The sequence below is a fragment of the Apteryx rowi genome, unplaced genomic scaffold, assembly GCF_003343035.1.
Source record: "Apteryx rowi isolate R43461 unplaced genomic scaffold, aptRow1 scaffold_46, whole genome shotgun sequence".
Lineage (NCBI taxonomy): Eukaryota > Metazoa > Chordata > Aves > Apterygiformes > Apterygidae > Apteryx > Apteryx rowi.
Window position 1 is genome coordinate 2,059,523 of NW_020450716.1, and position 24,822 is coordinate 2,084,344.

The 24,822-nt window shown below is 38.8% G+C and overlaps 2 protein-coding genes across 8 annotated transcripts in view; one reads left to right on the forward strand and one right to left on the reverse strand.

Annotated features, from left to right (window-relative positions):
* The window catches only part of ITSN1 (intersectin 1), a 143,349-nt gene extending 143,117 nt beyond the window's left edge, over positions 1 to 232 (reverse strand). For all 3 annotated transcript variants that reach the window (XM_026077651.1, XM_026077650.1, XM_026077649.1), the window contains exon 1: positions 108 to 232. The gene's annotated coding sequence lies outside the window, so the exon portion shown is untranslated. The remainder of the gene's footprint in view (positions 1 to 107) is intronic.
* A 278-nt stretch (positions 233 to 510) lies between these two features.
* CRYZL1 (crystallin zeta like 1) lies at positions 511 to 23,211 on the forward strand. Of its 5 annotated transcripts, none has more exons than XM_026077660.1 (14): positions 513 to 635; positions 2,218 to 2,289; positions 5,175 to 5,252; positions 5,786 to 5,858; positions 6,475 to 6,519; positions 10,977 to 11,045; positions 12,641 to 12,774; positions 13,573 to 13,684; positions 17,696 to 17,716; positions 18,898 to 18,996; positions 19,724 to 19,845; positions 20,313 to 20,418; positions 22,045 to 22,090; positions 22,783 to 23,211. In XM_026077660.1, the coding sequence occupies exons 2-14, from the start codon at positions 2,224 to 2,226 to the stop codon at positions 22,880 to 22,882; spliced, it is 1,071 nt and encodes a 356-aa protein (XP_025933445.1). In that variant the 5' UTR covers positions 513 to 635; positions 2,218 to 2,223; the 3' UTR covers positions 22,883 to 23,211. The 5 variants fall into 5 exon arrangements, with proteins under 5 accessions (XP_025933449.1, XP_025933445.1, XP_025933446.1 ...); XM_026077661.1 differs by lacking the exon at positions 513 to 635 and adding an exon at positions 683 to 924; XM_026077663.1 differs by lacking the exon at positions 513 to 635 and adding an exon at positions 1,016 to 1,034.
* The last annotated feature ends 1,611 nt before the right edge of the window (positions 23,212 to 24,822 follow it).

Sequence of the window (24,822 nt, forward strand, 5' to 3'; positions counted from 1 at the left end):
GGGCCGGGCGCGCGCCGGCAGCCGTTGGCCCGTGGTGAACGGTCGCCCCTCCCAGGGGGGTGCCTGCCCCCACCCCCTCCTCGTCCGCTCCCGCCGCCGAGCCGTACCTCATATCTGCGCGGGCCGGGGGGCCCTGCTCACACCCATGGCGATGGCGGGGGGGATGGAGGAGCCGGAGCGGCGTCCGCCACCGCCTCCGCCAGACGCACCATCCCCTCCCGCTGCCTCCTCAGCCACCGTCTGGCGGGCGGGCGGGCGAAGGGGGGGCGGGGGGAGGGGGAGGAGCCCTGGCTCGCGCTCGCCCTTACAGCCGCCGTACTGACGCGAGGTGGCTTGCCTGCCTCCCGCCCCCCCCCTCGCGACGGGCAGGCGCGCGCCGCCAATCAGAGCCCGGGAGTGCCGCGGGGACCCGGCCTCCTCCTGCCAATCAGGGCTCCGCCACGCCCACTTTCGCGCCAAAGGGATCAAGGGGCAGGGAGAGTGGCGGGGGCGTCTGATCCCCTCCTCATCGCCAGCGGGACGTGGAGGGGCCGAAGGCGCCTGCGGGGGCGGGGCAAGGACGTGAAGAGAGAAGCGAATCAGCCCGGCCCGCTCTAGCGCGGGGAGGGGCGGGGCCGCAGCTAATTTGCATAAAGGTAATTTAACCTCGCTCCTTCCGCCCCCCATTCAGGGTGATGCCCCAGCTGCCGGCTCTGCTCTCGGACGGTCACGTAAGCCAGCCGCGGAGCGCTGCACCCCGGGCGGTGTAGTCCGGTCCGCGCCGCAAAGCCTGCTGGGCCCCGTAGTCCTTTGCACGGCCTGGGCTCGATGCTCGCCGCGCTCCGAGGGGCCCCTCATCCCACCTCCCTTCTTGGAGCGAGCGACAGCCGCCTCATCCAACCCGGCCTCCGCTCTTGCCCCGAGCGACAGCCGCCTTAGCCAATTGTGAGCTGGCGCCCGGCCTCTCCGGCGGTCGGGGCGGGGGGGAGTGGGGCTCGGGGGGCGTGTCCGCGCTCGCCGGGGGGCGCCGAGGTGGGAGCGCAGCGGATGTAACGGTTTGTCATGGCAACCGCGCCGGCCGTTGGCGCCGTTTCCCTGGGGCTGCCGTTACGTCGTCTCGGCGCCTGGGGACTCTTCCCGCCCGGCGCCGCGGAGGTCGGGGGCGGTTGCTGTTGTATTTCCCTTCGCCTCGGGCGGGTTTTGAGCCCCTCGAGTTGTCTCTGCGCGAGTTTCCTCGGCGGGCGCCGCGGCGCGGGCGGGGGCCTCGCGGTGGGGAGGGGGAGGCCGCGCTGGCGAGGGCTGGTCGGTCTTCTCCCCCACCGGGCCTGTCTCTTGCGGGTGCTAAAGCACCGAAACGATGACAGCGGCGTGCCCGGTGGCTCCAGAGCAGCAGGCCCCGTCAAACGGGCGCAGCTCGACAGCTGCCCTCGAGCAGCCCCTCGGGAAACTTGCCGCAGCGCGCCAGGGGCCGGGCGTGCTGCCCGGGCGCCTCCGGGCCCCCTTCGTGCCCGCCGCCTGGCGGGGGCTGGGCCCGGGCCCTGCTGCAGCGCTGCTGGGCATTGCCGCAAAGAGAGGGGCTTCAGAGCGGCTCCTTCAGGCTCCAGGGACCCCGGGCTGTGATTAGAGCATGCCAGAAGYGCTATTAATGTCAGCTTTGTCTCCACCAGTCCGCTCTGTGCTTTCCTTATTCTTGTAACTTGAAGAAATGGCTCTTGCTTAAAAAAGTCAGATTTTTCTCTCTTTCGCTCAGGGCAATATATGCCAGACAAGTGCAGTGGGAGACCAGAAAACTTAAGCTGTGATTTTTTAGTTCAGTCCTGTGTAAGGTTTCTTGTGTTCCTGCACTGGTTTTATTGTCCTTTGCGCTACCTTTGTCTGAGCTAATCAGACGTGTGCTTTTCAGACTGGGTGGCAAATTCCTAGTCTACTGCACTGGATCACTAATTGGTAAATTGTGTGTATCATTGGCTTTTGCTGTACTTCAGCAGTTTCCAGTATTTGCTGTCTTACAGTCAACAATATTGATGGAGTAACCTGTTGCAGGTAGCATCATATCTTGCTCTCCCTGTTGATCTGCTTTAAAACTTATGTGTTGGGAGATTTCCTAGGCCCTGTGTTCCCACCCTGTGGCTTGCAAACAATTGCTACTCAGCTTAAAAAGTACCTTAAAGCTTTAGTTACTTGTTTGCTTTACAGATGCTGCATATACTACAGTTTGCTTGCTGTGTCTTTTTTCAGATCACTATGAAAGCCCTGTATTGTCAGCAGAATTCACCTGGAGAGGAAATGACATTTGTCTTCCAGGAAAGAGTGAGTTCCAATCATAATAGAGCTATTAATCATTCAGTGGAAGAAGGAAGTGTGGCTGAATGCCACAAGGGTATTGAAACACCTAACTATTCTGAAGACTTAAAAAAAAAAAAAACAAAAAAAAACAAAAAAAAACCTTGTATAACCCTTGAACATACAGGCAAGTAAATGAAGGTAGGGTAGGAATATTTTCCCATCATTATGCAGCACTTGGCAAGGCCAATACTAGATTTGTGTGTCATTTTGGTGTCCATATTTTAAAAAGTAGTTATGCTCACAAAACCAATGAACCCTGGTTTTATACAGATTGGCATCTTATGGTTGGATTTTTCTGGACACTCAAAAAGTAAATGTTGCCTGAATTTTACCATATTTGCAGTGTTCCTAATGTTATTTTCTCTCCTCTTTTGAGGTCTTTGCTTTATAGAATTGAACTCTCAGAGCAGCCTTTTCCTCAAAGGCRTTGATAGTCTCCTCTGTTTAACTACCTATCTTTCTGAAACTTACAGGAACAGCAATGTCTGGAAGACCACTACTGTTCTGTAAAATTTGGTTAAAACTATTGTGCTAAAAAGTCTTCCTCACTTTGAGGTGAACACTAATTGGACAAGTGCACACACATGTATCTGAGGCATAAGGCTAAAGGATGTGGAAAAGTGCACATCAATGCAGTATGAGTGTCTGAACAGAAGAAAAACGCCTGAATGGTTTCATGGATGCAAACCTGTTTTTTTTAAATGAACCTGTTACCTATATGAAATATATTAATATAGGTAATATATCCCAATGAGCCATGCATCAAAATGAAACAATATAATATTGATAACGATCTTCAGGCAACAGCTGTAAAGCTGCAGTAGTGAAACACACTGGATGAATTACCTGAAAAGAAGGGTACAGTAAGAAGGTTTATTGTGATATAGCCAAGATGCATATTCAGGGTGCGATCTTAGGTCAACTTAAATTGATTGTGAAACTGTGCTTCTGCTGAAAATGTTTGTTCCTGTCTCAGCTGCATGTTTTTGTCCTCTTCCATGTAATAGTTTTAGCAGTTGTGCAGCTATAAGGTGAAATAAAACAGCATATTTATCCAGGTGAAAACTACTAATTCTTTTACAAATTAGCTTACATCTGCCTAATGGCTCCATGATTGCTAGCCTCAACCCAAAGGAGAGGATAGCAATAAGTAGCTACTGGCAACAGGTGAGCAAGACAGCTTGGTATTGTCTTAGATAAGCTTGCCCAGATTTGAAATTGCATGCCTATGTATATTCTTTGTCTCCCTAATGGCCTATTTTGAGCTCTTCAGACATGGAACTAATTCTGCAGGTGTTTGTATAATGACCAGCACTATGGAATCCTAATCTTAACAAAAAATAAATATTGAAAAAAATGAAGAAAAGGAAAGCCTGTTGTCTGAGGAGATCTTAATAGACTTGAGGGTGGATAAGTCAGTAGCTTAGATGAAGAATTTCCATCGCAGATCTGCTTTATAGGATTACATGGTCAATTAATAATACTGATGTATTTAAATAATGAAGGCAGGAACCAGTTAACAGCATAAACGTTTGATAGTTTCTTACTCTTTTTAAGACATGCATTCTAGATCTTTATAAAAACGGTTTTACTATTTGCATTGTAGCCATACTTGGTTCATTGAACTATGCATACCTAAAGGACAGTTCCAAAATATAACATACTTTTAAATAGAAGTTGTTGTTTCTTACATAAATCTCTTAGATTATAACTTTATTTTTTTTAAAAACAGAGATACAATATTCATCTAGTTACAATAGTCTAATGGCTTGACAGTGTTTTGTGGAACAAAGAGTGAGAACCTACTTTGGTTTGTTGGAGGAGCAGGAGGTCAGTCTGACTGGCAAAAAGCCTTGCAGTTTTAAAGGAGCAGCGTGCATTTAACTCACCTGGGGTGAGAAAAAGTTCAGCTTAGTATCTCTCAGACAGAAGTTAGTGTTCATGTTGCTAAGCCCAGGAGAAAAGCAACAGCTGTTTGTTGGGAAGAGTTTAAAAAAAAATAAAGAAAAGCTTAAACACTTAGCAGGATATCTTAACTTCAGAAGGAGAAACAAAGGTTTCTGACGTTGTGGTAAGTGTTTCACTTTCAATTGGAAACAACAACAACAAAAAAATGCAGACTACAGTGTAACATGGAAATACATGATTTTGCCACTAGTACCTGAACTGTGTGGAGAGAGCAGCCCAAAACTCAGCTTGGCTAATTAAATACTTTCAAGTAGCAGTACTCAATTACTTAAAATCAGTTCAGATATTGATGCTGAAAAGCAAAGTCAGAATAGTAAGGGGAGACTTTTAGTAATAGAGCTTTATTGTATATAAGGTGCCCGTTATTTATGGGACTCAACACCAATCCTTGTCAGTGCAATTTCTTCTGCATTATCTGGACTACTTGAATATTCACTTGATTTTTTGATGTGATTGTCTGAGTTCGTACTTAAAATTCTCTTAAAATTCTCCATCACCCCTATTGTATTATAAACCCGTCTCATTCCATTTGTTAGTACATAATTAACCCTTAGCATCTGTCTAAACTTGCTTCAGATACGGGTGTGAAATTTAACTTGGAAGAAGAAAAACAGAATAATAACTTTCTAGTATCTTTTAAGATTTAGAAAGGTCTAGTGCTCAGTTTGTAACAGTAATATGCATATACTTAAAATGTATGTTGTAAATCCATTGTGATATCAGTTTCACTTTCATTGAAGAAATGGTTTGTAGTCAGAGTACTATAATCAAGAAAATCTAAAATAAAGACTCTCTGGAAATGGACTTTTGAGATCCGGAGAGGATTCTACTAGCACATTCATGTTGTGTTGTATAATGTAATGCCTGTAAACTTGTCCTAGGAAAACCTTCCTCCTACAAGAGACAATGATGTGAAAATACAAGTTAGAGCCTGTGCCCTGAGCTGGATAGATACAAAGGTATGTGCTTAATTTTTATTAAAGCTAGAGGTGTTTACATTTTCTGTTGAAGGTTCTAAGCCAGGGCCTTAGCTGGTAACTGGCACAATTCCATTTATGCCATATGAGGATATGGCCTTACTGCTGAGAAAGAGGGCACAAGATTGATGKGGTATTCCTGCATATCTCTTTAAATAAGCAGCACCTGTAATTTGGTTCTTAATTTATGGAGAAAGATTAGTTGTCATTTTGAGTTCTCTTACAGTAAAAACCCTTTTATCATCCTCTGCATACTGACTTTAAGTCCCAGTTTGGTTTGGCAGTTAATGACTCTCTCTGTTCTTATTTTTTCTTTTGTATGCTTCTAAATTTAAATACAGAAAACCATTTCAAAGGTTTTAACATTAAATGAGGAATGTGTGTATTATTTTTTTTTTCCAGATAACATTTTGGTAATGGCCCAATTGTTTGCATATGTCAAATGCTATAAGATGATAATAAATATGCAAAACTTGAGCCTTGGTAAGAAAGTTATAACCATTATTTTCATTTAGCTTTTGTCAGAAATTAAATTGGAGAAGGAACTCTTACCTGTTGGTCGAGAAATTTCTGGAGTTGTGCTGGAAGGTAAGTCAGTAAAATTGTCTTGTGAGGGTTAAGAGCAAGAATTAAAGTCTGCTAATCTAGGACATATAAGTTGTCTTTGTATGGTATAACTTTAATAGTAGGAGCTAGTATTTGCTTTCCTGATGAAGCTTTTCCTACATCAGCAATGATATTCAAGTTAAAAGTAGAAAAGGGACTAAACTGTAATGCCTGCATATTTGCTCAGGGTAAAAAGGCCATGCACAGCAGCTAAATAAAATATACTAAGATCTTATCTGTTTTAACAACCTTTAATTTATTTGTATAAAGTATTTCTTGGAATAGTGAGGACAAAATAACATTCAGGAATTTAGGAAGCCTTCACTTGCATGTCAGCCTTTGATACGTTGTTTAAACCTTAGATCTTTCAAACACATATACCTATGTGTACTAGCATATACTGTTTGTAGATGTTAAGTAAAAGATTGGTTTTCAGCATGTAAACATCATTTAATGGAAAAAAATACATTTCTCACTAGTAAGGCGTGTTTAGTTTTGTAARCTAGTGATACAGAGCGCTCTCAAATGTTTGTTCACTATCACCTCTAAATATTTATGTTCATGCCTTCTTTCCTTACATTCATACATTCTTCGTAAGTTGGAAGGAAGGTGTCCTTTTTTCAGCCAGATGATGAAGTAGTGGGTAAGTTACTGCTTGTTTACCTTATCAACTAACATAGTAATCTTTTTATAATGAATGGCTCAGGTTATAATCATTACTAAAGCTACAATTAGACACTTATTTTTCTAAGTTCGAGATAGTGTCACATGAATAAACTCCTGTAAATGAGAATTCTATTTTTAAAATATTCTCTTAAGGAATTTTTTTGAATATAAGAGAGAAGTTCAGGTCCCTGGCTATTGTAATCTGTCACAGTCCTATTGCATTCACTGAATATTTAAGAATAGACACCAGGGTACAATTAGCTGGGCAAAGTGAGTGTTTTAAACACAACCTTTGAATAAATACCCAATAACTTCTATCTGTAGCACCACTGTAATGTAATTAATACAGATTTTTGTTTTCTGTGGATGAACAAAGTTTAGGTTTATTATTTACTGTCTTCTTGAGAGTGATATAAAAAATATACAGTTAGCTTCTAGAGATGAATATTTTCAAATATAGAGAAGACTGTTCACTTTATTCTAAGGCATTTCAATTTCTAACTGAGYGAAGAAATGGTAGTAACTTAAACATGCGAGCAGGTTCACCACTTTCAGTGGATTTTGAGTTGCTGAAAGCAAGTCACATACTCGAGCATTTTCCTAAATACAAGGACACATTTAAAAAGAAACATAGATTGAAGTTGCTCTTTAACTAGAATCTTCATTTTCATTGCACTTTAGAATGAAACATTTATTACATATAGATTTTTTTTTAACCCACTTATGAAAGTGGGCCTTCTTTCCCACCCCCCAATCCTAACCATAGGGAGCCCTTCTTCAGGATTTGTGATCCTGCTCTGAGACTATCATCAGAGAAGCCCATCAGAAGGGCAAGTAGTAATCACTGGTTTGGGTTTTGTTTTTTGCTTGTTTTGTTTTTGTCCTACTTTTTTTTATTGTTCAAAACAGATTTCCAGGTCGAAATCATGTGCAAAGTGTTCTGGGTTTTTCTGTTTCTGGAAGATCTTGGTAGCTTTTTCATATTATTAGCTTCCTATTTAATGGAATAGGATGTGTGATCATTATTATTGTTGATTCACTGTAGAAAGTGTAATCCTTATAGTTTGGAATTAATATTCCATTTTACAGAGTGTAAAAATCACTTTACTTTGTCTAATAAAGTAGAACAGTTATGTTCAGGAGTTCTTAGGACTTGCAAATAAGCACATGAATACCTTCAAAGTATGAATAGTATCATTATTGTGAATGCTTTTGCTCATTCGTTTAAATATCTCACTGATATATGCTGCATCTGTTGAATATTTTTAAATAGCATTTGTGTGTCAATCGCCTTCTGTTATAGCTTAAGGAATACAGCTTCAGTAAGTAGTTAAGGAAAAAAAATTCTCTGAAAATCTGCTGATAGACCTGAGAAAGCTAAATGACATTCTAAGTGACTGTTGGAGGGTTGGGATTTGGGGGGGGGGGGGGGGGCGTTAGGGCTTGATTCCATTATTGTTGATTCAATATAGAATAAATCAGGCTGAATCAACTGAGCTACTTCAGTCTACATCTGAAATTAAAGGAGTGGAATCAGTCATGGAGTTGGGATCTGGATCATGAAAGAAGCAGATTCCTTTTGTCTTTGAAACTTCTGTTGTATGGGGTTTTTTATTCTTCTATACTGAATGTTTGCAAATGCAAGTGCAGAAGAATCAGAATTACACTTATGGAAAGCTGGGTGGGAGGAAGACAAAGAAAAAGACATTAAATATTTTTAGCTCTAAAAGAAAGAAAACTCCAATTCTCCTTTTTAAATTCTGAAACCTCTTAGCATTCCCTTTCAAAACAACTGTTCATCCTTACACATCCAATATTGATACTCTAAAGATGAAAGACAAGAGTGAAATATTTTCTCTGTATAATATTTTTCTCTGTAGTAAACATTTCCTAACAAATACACTTCCCAGTTGCTATTGCTGTGTGTTCATACTTAGTTAACGAATGGCAGATCTAAAATAAAATAGCTATTGCCAAAAGGCTTGGTTGTTCATGTGCTTAATAACATTAAACTGTCCCACAATATATACTTGTCAGAAAAATACCTCCACTTGAATTGCACAAAAAAGCTTAGCCTTCTGTCAAAGAGTATAGTCCTGGTATATACCCCTTACTGAGCTGAACAGTAATAATGTGGAAATAAGCTCATTATTTATAAATCTACTCTTATTCATGTTAAAAATRATACTGCATTTACTGGAACTACCTAGTGTTAAATCTCTAATCTGCACCTAAAGTTATATGAAGAATTGTTTTTTTTCACTTTCAACGTTTTTATGATCCTTCTTTAATCTTACAGAAGGCGGCTGCTTTTTCTTTGTCTGTAAAATGTATTCTCTATGCCTAATTCTTTTCTTTAGCTAAGAAAAGTATAGTTTTAAAATGCCAGACTAGCCAAAAATCTCTTAGAGATACATTCTTGATTTTCTTTCAAAGCTACAGTCAGTTTTATTTATTGCTCTCCAAATCTCTTAGCAATCAATTATGCTGTGTTCCTCACTGAAATAAAGGCAGGGAATAATACTCAGAGCTAAATCTGCCACAAATACTTGGAGACATGAACCTAAATATAAAATTTACCTGCTTAGGTTTTATTTAGGTTTTATCACCCAGCTTGGGTGTTGGTTCTTCCACGTGCCCTGTTACTGAACAAATAAATCAGTGAAGGAAAGCCTTATGCTATGTGGAGTGTTTTTGACAAATAAGGTGAAGAATCTTTTGTACTTTCATCAAATGCATGATATGTATAAGATAAATAAAGCTCTACGCTTAATAATGTGGGAGCTTCTGGTGAAGTTATGAGATATACTGACTTAGGGGCACCATTCTTTAAGAGGCTGTATGTCTTTAGTTCCTTCCCTCGTATATACAGGGATCATATTTTTCTGAATGGTTTCAGAGATTCTGAAATCAATACGAGTTGACAGCAATGTATAATGGCTCCTGGGAGGCCATAACATACTAAAGTCTTTAGTGTTAGAAGACAGTATGACTTGTACCTGAATTTTTGCATCTCTTTGTCAAGAAAAGGAAATGTTGTCTTGTATTATTCATTGTTTTGCTTTTTCTATAGTAAGATGTTAAAATGCAAACTTTTAGATGCCAAGGCTATTTTAGTTTACTGTAAGGATATTTGAGTCGGTCTTCATATTTGAAATATGATATTGTATTAATCATCAAAATCTGAATAATGCTTTAGAATAGAGGATTTATATTTGTAAGTGAAATTTCTTCTTTCATATGTTTGTATTTGTATATTAAATTTAAGAAATAGAGGATGACTTAATTATGAAAGTAAGATAGAAGTGATAAAGTTGTAAGAAAGTGTTCTGTTCTGAGATTCTCTTCCTCGTGTTATTTCCCAGTTGCACAATAGCTACTGTAGCTAGCTATTCTTGACTACTTTTATTATGTAAATAAACCCTTGAGTAAGCTGCAGATACATATGAGCCCTGTAGGAAAACCATTGAATGGGAGTTGTGAAAGACTGGCAGAAATGGTAGCCAAATATGTTGAGGATGTTAAGCCAAAGCCCCTGCTTTTGCCTAATGGAGTGTAAAATTTGGGTGGGCGAAGGAAACAAATATTACAGGTTTTATCCAGGAAAGTGTACTCCTTGGACCTTTTCTCTCCCCCCTCTCCACCTGCCTTTAAAACACCTGTTCACTTTTTCCACCTTTCTGGGTTTTTTTTATTTGTTTCTGCTTGCTCTTAAGTATATTCAAAGCCTGATCTGAGGCCAGAACCTACTGTTCATGAATCTCATTCTTTCATCAGTGAAGGAAAAAAAGCACTGTTATGATCAGGGTGGATTTTTTTTTCTCCTGTCTATTCTGTGTTTGCTTTTTGTCTTCCATGTTTTTTCTTCAGTTTCTCTCTTCTCTGTTCCAGTTTTTTATAAACCTACACTCACTTATTCTTGCTTGTTCTTCCTTTCCTTCTTTCTGCCCCTTTTCTGTTGCTCTTTAACAACACGCTTACCTCTTGTCTTCCATCCTGGTGTCCCGTATCAGCACTGTTGGCTTGGTCTGTGCCCACCTGCAATACAAGAGCTCAATTTTCTTCCTTGCTAGCCTTGGCCCAGAGTAGGAAGAGGAGCACTCATCAGAGAAAGAACAGTGTGAAATGAGTTCAAACATGGTCTGACAAAGGTTAAGGGTGCCACTAGCAGAAAAGCAGTCAGTATTGTCCCCCTTCTTAACCTCCCTACCTCCAAAATGCTGTTTGGATCACCTGTGACACCATCTCATGCACTGCAGGCACAGGGATTACAKGCTCTTACCCTGAAGAGTTAACCTGTCATAAACCTGACAAGAGCAACTGAACCACAGACAAAGTGGGACTAACAGTTTAATTAGGAGCACCTGTCTTGGTTATAATATATGCTTGTTTGGAATTAAAGACTTAAGTTCAATTTTTTTTTTCCCCCTTCAGGAATTTTGCCCCTGGATTCTGAAGAGTCTGGTCTTTGTGAAGTTATTCTAGTTCATGAGCATTACTTGGGTATGTAGTCCATCTGTTTTTGTAATATTTACATATACTGTATCTTTATAGTTCAATTTGGTTTTTCTAATAGGCAACAAGTAACTAGGACTTTCAAACAAACTTGTGTTCTGTAGCAGCATTCAGACATCCTGTGTACCCCACCTATTCACAGAAGCTTTCAATACTGTATACTCTCAAAAGCTTTTTCTTTGGTGTTATCACTTAATGGGTTAATGTTTTCCCTAAACACACAAGCTGACTCATCTTTTTTATTTCCTTCTAACTTCCCTTTTTGTTGCTTCATTTTCTCTTTCTACTGAATCACCTCATATGTTACAGAATTAAATGTTTGTGAAGATAGTTGGTGGGGGGGGGGGGAGTTCCTCCTCCCTTTGACCCAATTCAGAACCATCATCATTTCTGGCCAGACTAACAGTTGGAATAAAACCAGCAGACTAGAAGCTGGAGAAAGCAATTTTCAGGGAACAATGACCAGGGAAACAAAAGCTAGAAGACTGTGCTGCCTTCTAATTATACACAGAGGCAGAAAATAGTTTTTACCCCCCCCCCCTTGAATAGCTTACTTAGCACAAAGTAGTATGTACTGGCACACAAAGTGATGATGATCATAGAATTCTTTTCCAGCACACATAAATGAACCCAAGTGATCACTTATGTTGTTGTATAGCTCTGTTGATTCAATCCAGATTGTCAATCCTTATGTTTAAAGAGGCAGACCAAACTTTTGCTGTCTTTCCTTTCTAGTGCCTCAGGAGGATGGTGCTTGCTCGTTTAGTTTTATGCCAGACTTTCAGCTGGCTCGGTATCAAGCTCTCCTCTTAAGTCACGTAAATTGTCCGCATTGAAAATGTTTGGATTTGAGATTCCTAGTTTACGAAGTACTTCAGTAATGTTATCTCCCCAGGCTTTTAAGCATGTGGATAGAATGGGAAAACTCTTAGCAGTCTTGTAGGTAGAGACAGCAGAAAACAGATGACAAGTAATGCTGTATTGACTTTTCTCTCTGAAAACCCCCAGAAGCTATTTGTACCCATGGATTATGAAGTGAGTGAAGGGCAATGTTTCTGACCTGTAGACAGAATTATGAATTCATGGGTTGGATCTTGCGTTGTCTAGTGTCTGTGTCAGAATCCTCATTATGAAGAGGAGAGGTGACCTCCTTAGATCTCTTCTGTCAGGTTATGGTAGAAATGGAGTTGTGTTCCCCCCCCCCCCTTAAATGTTATGTTTGTATTTGAATTAGCTCACAGGAGTGCTGCAGAAGCAACCTTAGTTTTCTCAGAATAGCAAGTGCCTTTCTCCTCTTTGACCTGGTCCAGCTGCTATGTTTTATAATTTTATATCTATTTTATATATTCTTTATGTATACACAGACATATAACTTTATAATAATTTATCATTGCTGAGCCACACATTGGAATACTGCCTTTGTGAAGTGGATCATAATGACACTTGTAGTTGATTTGACTCTTAGAATTTTCTTTCATATTTTAGACATTGATTAAAATCTAAAGACTATTCTCAGTGAAATGTCAGGGACTCACTCCTCTTTTTCCCCCCCCCACCTGTTTGTTTTTTTTCCCCTGAAATAGTTCGTAAACCAGAAAAAGTTTGTTGGGTTGAAGCAGCAGGGACTGTTCGTGATGGTGTCCGAGCATATACAGCCTTACACTACCTTTCCCAAGTCTCTCCCGGAAAAACTGTACTTGTAATGGATGGAGCAAGTGTAGGTAACAACTGTGCAATAATAAAACTATTTTGGAACAGATTACATAAACAACAGTCTTATCACCAGAAATATTGGATTTGTTATGACATACTGAGCTTATCAGGCCTGGCATTCTGTTCCTGGTATTGCCCTTACTGAATTGGTAGGAAGGGCCCTTCCACGTAAGATATTCAGCCAAGAATACAATCCTTTACATGTTGTGTGGGTAGTAAAGAGGCAGTTCTTCTTGCTGTTTTATACTAAGCCCTCGGGTACAACTGGAGAAGAGTACCTTAATTTTTTCTTCCCTTTCCCACCACTGCTTTTTAACTTCTCTCAGATATAAATAATTTCATTTGCATTACTGAAATCTTTATTGCTAATGAAGATGTTAAATTTGTGGCAGTAAAGATTCATTAATGTAAATGTGGCTGGAGCTCTTTTTCTTGGTAGCAATTCATCTTCAACAATCAAGCAGGCCCAGAGCTAGAAATTACAACTGCAGTTATGGTACTTGCATTACTTGGAGTAGAAGCCAAGCTATATTGTTGAATAAAAGAACTAGTTAATCTCCTAAAAGTTAGATCAGAACTTCCCAGTCAATGAAAAGACTTTCTTTGGCTTCAGTTGGAACAGAAGCAGATCCCTGAATATTCAAATTCTTGGTTCAGATGTATTTTATGAAAGGACTAAGTTTATTTCTGGATACTCCCCTGACTTCTCCTGACCTCCCTTTGCAATATAATCATCTTTAACTGTATCAAATTGCTGCTGTAGATGAACTGTTCTTTTTTTATTTATTTTTTTCTCCTGCAGCCATTCGGTACAATAGCTATTCAGTTAGCACAGCATAGAGGAGCTAAAGTAATCTCTACTGCACACAGTCTTGAAGATAAGCAGTACCTGGAGAGGCTTAGACCTCCTGTGGGTGAGTTTTATTCTTAAGTGTGAAAGTTTGTGCCRAAGGAGAATTTTGTTTTGGGGGGTTGTCTTTTGTTGTTTTTTTTCCTCCAGTCTAGAGTCTTACCWCAGGTGCTGAAGTCTGAAATACAGACTTACAAATAGTCTAAGTAGTGTAAATGTTTATTCTGTACTCCATTCATTAGATATTTAAGTTATATTTTAGGTGTGTTTAATGTCATTTTATTCTTCATTTAAATTGTGATGGCTGTCTCATAGCACTTCTCATCTAGCAGAATAGTGCTTTAATGCTGGCTCTTGGCCTAACTATTGGAGCAGTCTTTTCACTTTCAAATAAAATGTTGCTTGTGAGCAAGAAAGCATTACTAAATTACCAGTATCACAGCATGTAATCTACATACCTGAGCCAGCATTTCAGATGTAATCATATACTTGAGATACAGTATTCACCAGACTTAAATTATTTCTAATAGTATTTTATCAAGCTGTGTGGCAGCTCAGTTTCAGGCACTGTCATAACTGTAAAACAATGCTTGTTTTATTGTAGCTAGATTCTCAATGGCTTTGTTGGATTTTCCTATGTTCTGAATGAGTTTTGCATTAGACACCTTATGTGCATTCATCTATAACTTTAGCTTCAACTTCATGATATTTGTAAGTTGGTTTTTCTTTTTTTCCCCTCAAAATTAACAGTATTGTTTGGAATGTGGGAAAAGACTCTGTAAAAGCTTTTTACCATCTTTTCCTATCAAACTTCTTTTTCTAGCTTTGATGCTGTAGAGTGGAGGGAAGTAGAATATTTCTTTTATAAAGAGATTGTCCTTAAATGAAGGAGGCTATTGCAAAGTCCAGAGTCATTGCAGTCTCTGATCTTCGCTGTACCAGTGTCTGATGTTCTTCCTCCTCAAATTGCAAGGTCTGCTACAGAAAGTATAGTCACCTAGTTGAAGTATTATTCTTAGTGTGATTCTTGTTGTCATTCAAAGAAGTATATGTAACAGTAACTGTGGCTGTTGCCAGAATGCCTTTGAGGAGAGAAGTGTTGTGTAGTCACAGTTATCCTGTCTGCATCTGTTACAATTGCATCAGTTGAAATATGTATGAGTTAAGATATAATCTGATTAAAAAGATAATGTCAAGGTTAACTGTCCCTGACTGTCTCCTTTCTCCTTTGTTGTTTTGCATAGTGGTATTTTTCAATCTTGACTTTCCAAATGGAGAATTACAGCAGTTTTTAAATCTTGTCTCTTAGTCTGGGTGACTTACTAACAACAAGTGTTGCTGATATGCAGGTGCACATAGTATTGTCCTTGTGTTCTCCCTGCTGGCTCAAGAATAGTAAACTAGCAGAGGGATGAAATAAGCCAGCGAGCTGCTCTTTAGACACTGAGAGAACGGGGTTCTTGTCAATTTTAATTCCTTTCTGGCTCCCGAGGACAGAACTGGCAGTGGAAGCACAGAGACAACATAGTGTGCATGTGCATTCTGGGGCTGCACGTTCACACACATCTGCAGCGCCAGGGAGTGATTCACTTCCAGCCTACCAAGTGAGCCTTTAGCTCTTCCACTAGTCATTCTGGAGGGCTGAGAATGCAGCAGGAAGCAGAGTGCTTTGCAGAGCTTATTACACAATAGGAGGGAGAGACATTTTTGCTTTCTGACCTTAATGATCTTGAGCAGGGAATTGCAAAGTTTTGTGTTGGGAATATAATCATTTCTTCCAAGACCCCACAGACTTATGCCTAGATTTTTATATTGCCCCTTTTTCGCAACTTGCCAAAAAGGGCTAAATTTTTTTCCTATTCTTATTTTCTTTCTTCAGAGGTCTGTTTTGGGGGGCTTTGGGTATTTTGTTTTGTTTTTGCTGTAATAATATATAGTACAGGTATCACAATATAAAGCATTTTTGTGAATGCTRTTGATGCTTAGAGGTTTGTGATGCCAACTGTTACAGGATAAAAAGTAAATAGAAAAGACATTCTAAAATTCAGCTGTGTAATATTTTATAGGTATATTTTGCTAATGATATGATAACTTTAGTTAAGAAAGGACTTTGTAATTCATATGTAAAGGTAACTTACTTTATTATCCTAGTCCTGTCAGCACATATGAATGACTTTCGATTGCTTGGTATATTTAATTTTGTACTGACGTTTTTAGCTTTTATGAATGTTAATATAAAATAAGTGCTCTAAGCAAAACAAGCATTGCTAGATATATCTAAATTGGCTTGCTTTTAACATCTGTGGGTGGAGATTTTTTCAGTTTGAGGCTTGTTTAGGGGGCTTTTTGCATTGTTTTTAAGTACAAGTCTGTCAGTTGTCATTGAGCAGTAGCTTGTGTTAAGAGTATATAGCATAACTGCCTCAAAATGGTTGAAATAACTATCTCTGCAGTAAAAAGGCCATTGTATATATTGCTCATATAAGTGTTTGTTTTGCATCAATAGGGGTTTAGTAGTCTTAAATATTTGTGGAACAAACATTAGGGAAAAAAACTTAATTCCAACTTTACTTCAAATAAAGATGTAACCTGAGTATAGCATTCAAAAGAGAAAAAGAGTTTGTGTGGGAGCAAAAGAAATCCTGTTTGTTTTTTTAATAACAATRTGAATCCAATGGCTAAAGTACAAATTTCTGTTAATGTTTAAGGATTCATATTTAGACTAACAGTAGGGGTCTTCACAAATGCCTTCAGTAATCTCTGGAGTAAATATAATAGCAATATGGAGGAGGGGATTATAATCAATTTAGAAATACTAATGATCATATTTCAGACTAGAGGCAGATTATGAAATAAATATAAATGTGATGAATTCCTATTAAAGAACAGAGAGATAAAATAGCCATGTAGATTATGCTTTGTTTTATTTGTTTTTAAACTAATCCAATATTAAGCTTTCAATGGATACATTCCTGGTAAGAACTCATTTGTGGTTTATGGGTCTCTCTTGAGCCTGTTCCGTAAACTAAGTAGCAGATCTTCTGGGTGGCATTTTTCAAACTTTGTAATAAAAGTTGCTGAGTAAAGGTAAAGTGATGTAGCAAGCTGTAGAAATACTGATACTTCTACTACTCACCCACAGTAAAAGAAGAGAGGAACTGAAGCCTACTTTCTGCCTGTCAGAATAATGTTAGCCTAGAAGCTGTGCAAGTCTCAGAAGGAGGAACTGAACTAAATTACAAGTGTTTCGTGAGAAATTTTACATAAGTTACAAAAAAAAATGGATGATATTAATTTGTTTCTCAGCCTTTTCCACAGTGGAGAGAAATTGTTACAGCATTTTGCTGGGAAGGAATTTGAACAGAATTTTGATGAGTACTGTTTGAAATATTGGATTGACTTGAATAACAAAATTGTAAGTTTTGACTAAACAGATATAAGGAACTGGTCAAACTGATTAAACTATTGACTTTCATTTGAATAGTCACTTTTTGAGGCTATTAAGTCAAAATTATCCTCAAGAAGGGAAAGCATATTTGAAGAAATTACGTTTATACCATGTCAAATTGCCTTGCTGAAAAAATACTTTTAACTTCTGAACTGAAGAAACTGGTAGGAAAAGGAAGTCATGATTTCTTATTTGCATACAGTCACATGCATTCATGTGACTATCATTATTAAATTATGAGCACATACATTCTCTTTGCCCAGATAATTTGACTTCAGTGAAAAATATTAAATGGTTGATTTAAGAATTTGAATGCATATTATGATTCAGTGAGGGTGGTCAAGCACTGGAGCAGGTTGCTCAGAGGCTTCATTCTTGGAGATATTCAAAACCCAACTGGACATGTCCCTGAGTAGCCTACTGTAGCTGACCCTGCTTTGAGCAGGGATGGTTGGACTAGAAGATCTCCAAAGGTCCCTTTCAACCTCAACTATTCTGTGATTTGATATGGGGGGGGGGGGAGTAACTTTTGAGTTTTTCTGAGCATTCTTATTCTTTCAATGACTAGTCTCTTGTTATTTTCTGTTCTCTCCCTTCCCTTTCCACCTTACTGTGCCTAAATTGAAGATATGCGGCAGCCTTTAGTAGGTAAGTATACTTTGTGAATTTAAGCTCAATCCAYTACATTTTGGAAACATGCCTCCAAAATTATTTGCCATTATTTCAATTATCATTTTGAAGTGAGAAGTCTTTTGGCTGATTAGTTTCTCAATGTTTGTTCTGCCTCATAATTTAAAAACCAAACTGAAACCCTTAGCTGCTACTTCTCTGCCTTAGTTACTCCTGATGCTTTGGTTTAGCTTTGTAGTCATCTATAAAAATGGTATCGCAGATGCATGAGAAGAAAATATATTACTGACTTTTGGTTCAGAAAAATTTTTAAAGGTGTAAAAATTTCCATCTAAATATTTACTTAATACCACTGAGAGCCATTTAGAGGTTAAAAACATTGTGCAGAAATTATATAGTAATCTATGCTGTGAGATAAGAAACAGTTACTAAAAATTATTTTAAAGAGAAGATGAGTATTGCGAGATGAAAAAACTTGCTGGAATTAGAAGAGTCAAGCAGTGGCTCATTAGAGACTGAAATTTATTTTATTTTAATTTTTTTTAACATGCTTAACTGTAACTTGCACAACTATAAAATAACCTCTTAAGTGTTCTTAGCTGACTCGTACTCAGAGTCAAGGCTCCATGTRAAGGGAGAAACAGGTTTTTGTTTCCTCCTGTGACATGGAAGCAAGAGAAGGGCTCTGCAAGGGATTGGCAGGAAGTGGTGGTGGTTTTCATGAAGAGTAAGGGAAGAAAGCTGCGCTTGGAAAGCTTCCCCAAAGCATTACTGCCATGGTTATTCTTCTGACAGATAATTGGGAAGCTTTAGACATGAAAATAAGGTACTTCCTTACCTTTTGGCCAGTCTATATTCTTTCAGTAACATGGCTAAGTCACTCCAGACCTTATGATTTTGGAGAGGCTTTCGGGGGGGAAAAGAAAGATGGAGAATGAACTTACGAGAGGATTTCTGCTTCTTATAATAGAATACTTTATCCTTTTTGTCACAACAATATTGTGAGTTTTACTTCTGSATTAGGCAATACATATTTTTGGTGTTGATCTTGCATTGTATTGGAAAATTAAAAATACTGGCTAGTTCTTTAGCTTAGCTGCAAATTTGCTCATGATGCTTTCAAGAATAAGAAACTCTTCTGCTCTGAATCTAAACTCTACATTTTTATTGTACCTTACCAAACCTACTGCTCTGCCTAGCTCGAGTGATTGATGTGTCAAATGGAAAGATAGATGTGGCAGAAAGCTGCTTGGAAGAAACAGGTGGCCTAGGGGTTGATATTGTTCTAGATGCTGGAGGTATGTAACTGCTGAAAACTTGATTTTCTGAGTAGCATTAAGTAATTGTTTTTTGGTTTGGTTTTAACTTTCAAGTATTGTAAGTGACAGCTGCACCACCTCAAAAGATTACATGTAGATTGCTTGTTCTCATGTAATCTTATGTATGTACCTTTGCTCAACAGATCTTAAGCGTTTCTGATCATATCACCCTCTAGTGGAAGCATCTACTACTGTTAATCATCTTCCAAACTTCTGTGAAATTTTCCTCTATTTAAAACTGGAAAAAAGTCATTTAAAGAGTAGTTCTGCAACATCATTGTTTATGCTACCTTACTTAATACAAAAATTTAGAGCACAGGTTGCCAGTACTGTCAGTGTAGAACCTGTATTCTAAATAACTTGTAATAGTTGACAAGTCTAAAGTTACTGGTTTTAGCTGAATAATTAGAGAACTTCTTAGTTCCACTGAAAATGTGTGTTAAAAGAAAAATATATGAAATCTCCTAAATGTTCTGCTTTCTCAGATATTTTCATGAGACTTGCAGCATAATTTAATTACAGTGCTGCTCTAGAGAGCCATCTTTATTTTTATTCAAATGCATATTTTGCAACTCATTTGTATCTAAAACAGGACTGTAGAGAATCCCAAGATTTGTAGTTTTCAATACAGGAAAAGATAGACATTTCATTCTGGACAGTAATTTTATTTTCTTCTGAGCTCAAATGAATTTGTTCTTTTCTTCAGCGAGACTATATAGTAATGAAGATGAATCAACATTAAAACCACAGTTACTGCCTCATAAGCATGATATCATTACACTTCTGGGTGTTGGGGGACACTGGATAACTACAGAAAAAAATCTTCAGGTAAAGATAATGCGTCAGCAGGTTAGTTTGTACCACAGTGTGTACATGGAAGTAAGTGTCTGTGGGACTCTCTCACAGCTGAATGGTCTCCACTGTTAAATAACATGAGTTTTCACTTAAAACCTTCACATCCAGAACATGGGAAGCATTCATCCCATGACAGTGTTAATAAATGGTTTTATTTTCCTTTGCTACAGTCTTGGGGTTGTCTTGTACAGGAAGCAGTTGGATAGAAAGCTATTTTAATAGCTTGGTTATACCGACAAATTCTAAAGGATCTTTGTCTCAGAATATTAAACTATTTGGCTAGACATAAAAATACCATTTAAAATTTTAAATATTACAAGCTTGCTAACTTTTGAGAATGAGCAAGGGGTGTGTTTTTAACTTTTTTAATCAGTAAATATAAAATAACCATCTAGCTTTAAATTTTGTTAATAATAATAATATTTTTTATTTTGTTTAAGCTGGATCCTCCAGATAGCCATTCCCTGTTTCTTAAAGGAGCCTCAGTGTCTTTTCTGAATGATGAGGTATGGAACTTGTCAAATATACAGCAAGGGAAGTATCTTTATATCCTTTTGATGGTCATTTTGTATACTAATGAGTAATCAGAGTGGGTGGAAATATAACAAACCAATGTAGGAATACAGTGCAACCATACTATAACATAGGTTCTTGTTTTAAACTAGTCTCTGTATTCCTTCTATGTATGTTCATAAAATGCCTCATTGAAAGTAATGGTGAAAAATAAAACATTCTGGAGAAATACAGTATTTCGGTTCAACATTGAACTGATCAACTGAAGATTTAGTCCTACAAGTTTTTATATTGTGCATATAACACTTCAGAATTATTTTTTTCTTTATTCTTTAGAGCAGTAGATACATCATCTATAAATCTTCTACAGTTAAACAGATTGCATTAAAATATTTGGTTTTGTAAGTTTTTCCTTATTTGCAGTATTCACATAAAATTTATTGAGCAAAGATGATACATGTGTGGGAAGAGGAATGACTCATGCATTATCTACATTTGGTCTTAAACAGCTGGACTCTGAGCTTTTTACTAGCATGACAATTTTCAGTGGATCACTTCAGGTAATGGAAGGATTGTCTATATTTATGGCTTTAAGGATGCTCYCTGTTCTGTACTGCACTGCAGATCATGATCTGCTGAATCACTTTTGCAGTTTGGCAGAACAACACAGGCAGGTGAGAATTAAGTCATTATATTCACAAAAAGCCTAACTACACTGCAGGGAAGTCCTCCCTTCCTCCACTAAATTGTAAAGTAGATTAAGTAAGGCCAGGTATACTAAGGAGGTAACCATGGGATACAAGTTATCACAGATATTTTTATATTTTGGTATTTTTGTTGAACACTTAGCAGTTATCAGCATACAAAGTAAACTGACTAAACAGATTCCTTCTGTTGCTTCTTATGATATCTTTATAATCACAGCAACGACATATTTTATCATAGGAGAGTATAAAAGTTGAAAGGAAAATCTGCTTTTTGATCTGTCTTCTGTGAAATTCTTGAGCTGATGGCATTAACATCTGAAAAAAATCACAAGGTGATCACTTAGAATGGCTTGGATTTCAAATGTTAACCAAATTGCTCATACAATGAACGGAGGTATGTTATTTTTCAGAGTTTCATATAGAGACTAAGTAAAGCCTTGTATAATGCCTTGACATGAATGTTACATGAAATGAGCAAATCAACTCAGATTTATTTAAAAAGGTGTATATCATGACTCCAAGAATTTATGAACTCTGCTCTTTTCCCAACCTCATTTTGATTTTTACCTCAGATGTCTGCATGGATGATGGGGATAGTTAACTTATACCAAAATCTGTCATCTTCATTCTCCAGGAAAAATGTAATTACCCTTCTGATTAGTTAGTTGTACTTATTACAGGTTGCATTTGTCAATCTTAATCCTTTGTCTGCCTTATATATTTTTTAAATGTTCTGTTTTTCTTTTTTGCATATTATTCCAGGAAGGGGTATTTCTGATCTATAAACAAGTGTGTAAATCTGATGATATAAAGATTGGAATTAGGGTGAAAATGAAAGTTAACCTTAACCCTGCTGGTTTTGTATCAGTACAGGGCTCTTGCCCAAAGACCTGATTGTAGAAAGATCAGTAGTCTGTATGTACATTGTTACCTTGACAGTCCTCTTAGATACGCATCTTAGAAGATATAATGGAAAAATTATCAAGTAACATTTTCAGGTGAGACTTTCTTTTTTTATTATTATTATTCAGCATTAGCAGCAAAGAGCTCTTGCTAGCACTGCACTGCAAACTGATATTGGGATGCTGAGGAAAAAATGTCTTGTTTATATGAAATGGTTTATGGTCTATTTTTGTTGGTAGTACAGCAGGCTAAGCACAAAGAAATTTCGTTAAAACTCCTGATTTCAGTAAAACTCCTGTTTTCTCTGTGGCTATATACTAAATCAGCATTTAACAGGCAGCACATTCTTTACTTGATCGGGGGGAGAGCATATATTTAGCTGCTCAGCTGTGTCTGGGAAATGGTGTTGGCTGTACAGAAAGATAGGGCAGTCTAATATTCCTTTGTAGAAAGAGTGGCCACTTCACTAGATATGAAGACTGCCACGATGCAGGGGAAGTGGAAGATCCTTATTCTCCATGCACAATAACAATTTTCCTGCTGAGCAAAAGCCTTCCCTCCTTTTTTTTCCCCCCTAAGAAGGATATCTTTAATTAAACTTCTGTTTCCTGTTTGCTTTATGGCTCTTCCTTTCTTCTGTGGATCCAAGCAAAGCTATAAAACTTTCACTTTGTTTAAGGAGTAAAGTTTACATAGTGGAAGTAAAGTCAATAGCAGTAGTTCTGGAATGTTTTTTATTGATCTGAGCATGCCCACAAGACATTTCTGATGCATTGTTCTGTTTTAGGCCTCAGCTGGATGAACCAATCCCATTGTATGAAGCCAAAGTTTCTATGGAAATAGTTCAGAAGAATCAAGCAAGAAAAAGACAAGTCATTCAATTCTGACACACAATTTCCTGATTTCTAAGCCTGTGGAAGATGAAGAAACACAATGTGTTTGAGAAGTAAATTAGTGTACCCTCTCAAATAATTCTGTAACCAAACTTAATCTTTTGTACATCTGCACAAATAGTCTGTGAAGCTTCTGAGACTTCAGGGTTTTTTGGATCCAACTGAACAGTGTTTCCATCAGCAACTCCTAAGCAGACAGTCTTGACACAAAAATCTCATCTGTCCCTGGCTCCGTGACAAATACCAGTAACATCTTCAGGCAACCTCAATTGTTGTTGTACTTCCACCAAAAGAAATTAAAGGAAAAATATTTTGGTGTTGCATAGTAGTTCTTCCTTCTCCATCCCCCCACAGGTAGTCACCTCTATATTCACTGTTTGAGGCCAAGCACTCTGTAGTATACTAAGTCTTTAATCTGCATTTTAAAATTGTTTTTGTTATTTAATTGAGAAGTGGGGTGGCAAAGCCATCATAAACAGCAAGGATGCTGGAGGGGAAGGATATGGCACTGACACTAAGGGTTTCCCCCTCCACCACTGATTTGTCTTCCTTTCAGCAAGCAGAGATGTGGTAAACTTGACTTAGTATCTGTAGTTCATAAGTTGACACAATCATGCCTTTTTAATATATCTTCAGTTAGGACAGATATGAATAAACCCTGAATGTGATCTTATTTTATTCTAATGTTTGATGCACTTKATGTAACTTGTTACTGTGAAGTCATCTTTGGTATCTTTCCAGTGAGACCTTTGTATTCTGCACGCTTTCACCTCCCCTCTTTTAACCTGTCCTGTACCTAGCGTAGCTCAAATCTGTTTATCCAGCACCCTGCTCTTACCATGTACCATCTGAAAATCAGTACTAGGAAAGAAAATGCTGKTTTTTTAACATGTGCCTTCCTCATTTTTATATGAGAGCAAAAACTTTTTTTTGACCTGTGGTCTTCATTATTATCACTCAGTGACTCTCACTCTGAACCAGTGTAACAGGTTAGAAGCAAATACATACATTTGAGCTGAAGTGGAATATCTAGAAGCACCATACATATTTTCTTCCCATCATTGGGCTTGTAGTAGGTTCTTAATAAATGATATAAGGCTTATAACAATCAGAAGCAATCATATTTTACTATTAAGGTGATATAATGTACTTTGAGAATAAGTAGTGCTTTTTATTTTATTTTTATATATATATATATATATAAAAAACACATGAATCCTGTTAGTTTGAAGTATGTTCTGAAGCCTGCTTATTTTTTTTCCTGATGTTCATTTTAGCTTAAATGTTTGCAAAAGAAAGTAGATCAGAGGAAACAATGTAAGGGTAAAGAAATAGGGTTTAAAACAACAGGAAAAAAAATTAGAGACACAACAGTAGAGAAGAAGTATTTTTGTAATAGTTAACCCTTCTTCTTGTCAGTAGGCACATTGCTCCTAACTAGACATATCTTTATATACAAGTCTTTCCTATTTCTCACGCCCCCTGTGGAAGAAAGCAGCTGGTGGTTTGAGTGCGGCAGCAGGGCTCCCCCGGGCTCGGKGAAGAGAGGGGCAAGTGCTCGCGCCCCTTCGCGGCTCTGACGAGAGTCACGTTTGTTCCCCCGGGGTGGCTGGGGACGGCACGGGCAAGGCAGCTTGCGAGCTCCTGTCACAGCAGCGGCAGTGCAGCTGCGTCAGGCTACTGCCGGGCCGCGCGCAGCTGCGCTCCGGGCGGGGCGGGCTCTGCTCCCCCGGCGTTCGGAGACGCTTCGCTTCGCCGAGCGCCGGCCCCTCCGCCCGGGACTGCGGGGGGCCGCGCTTGTCTTCAAGCGCCTTCAGTAGCCGAGGGGGAGGGCAGCTGCGGCGGTGMCCCGCGGGCGGGCCCGGGGGGGCCTCCCCGCCGCGCCGCGGTGTCGCCTCCGGAGGCCGCGGAAAATGGCGGCGGCTACCGCCTCC

Coding starts and splice junctions, on each gene's coding strand:
- CRYZL1 (XM_026077660.1), top strand. CDS start 2,224: ATGAAAGCCCTGTATTGTCAGCAGAATTCACCTGGAGAGGAAATGACA. Junction 6,520..10,976: donor GCCAGATGATGAAGTAGTGG/GTAAGTTACTGC, acceptor TTCCCCCTTCAG/GAATTTTGCCCCTGGATTCT. Junction 20,419..22,044: donor ACAGCAAGGGAAGTATCTTT/ATATCCTTTTGA, acceptor CCTCTTAGATAC/GCATCTTAGAAGATATAATG.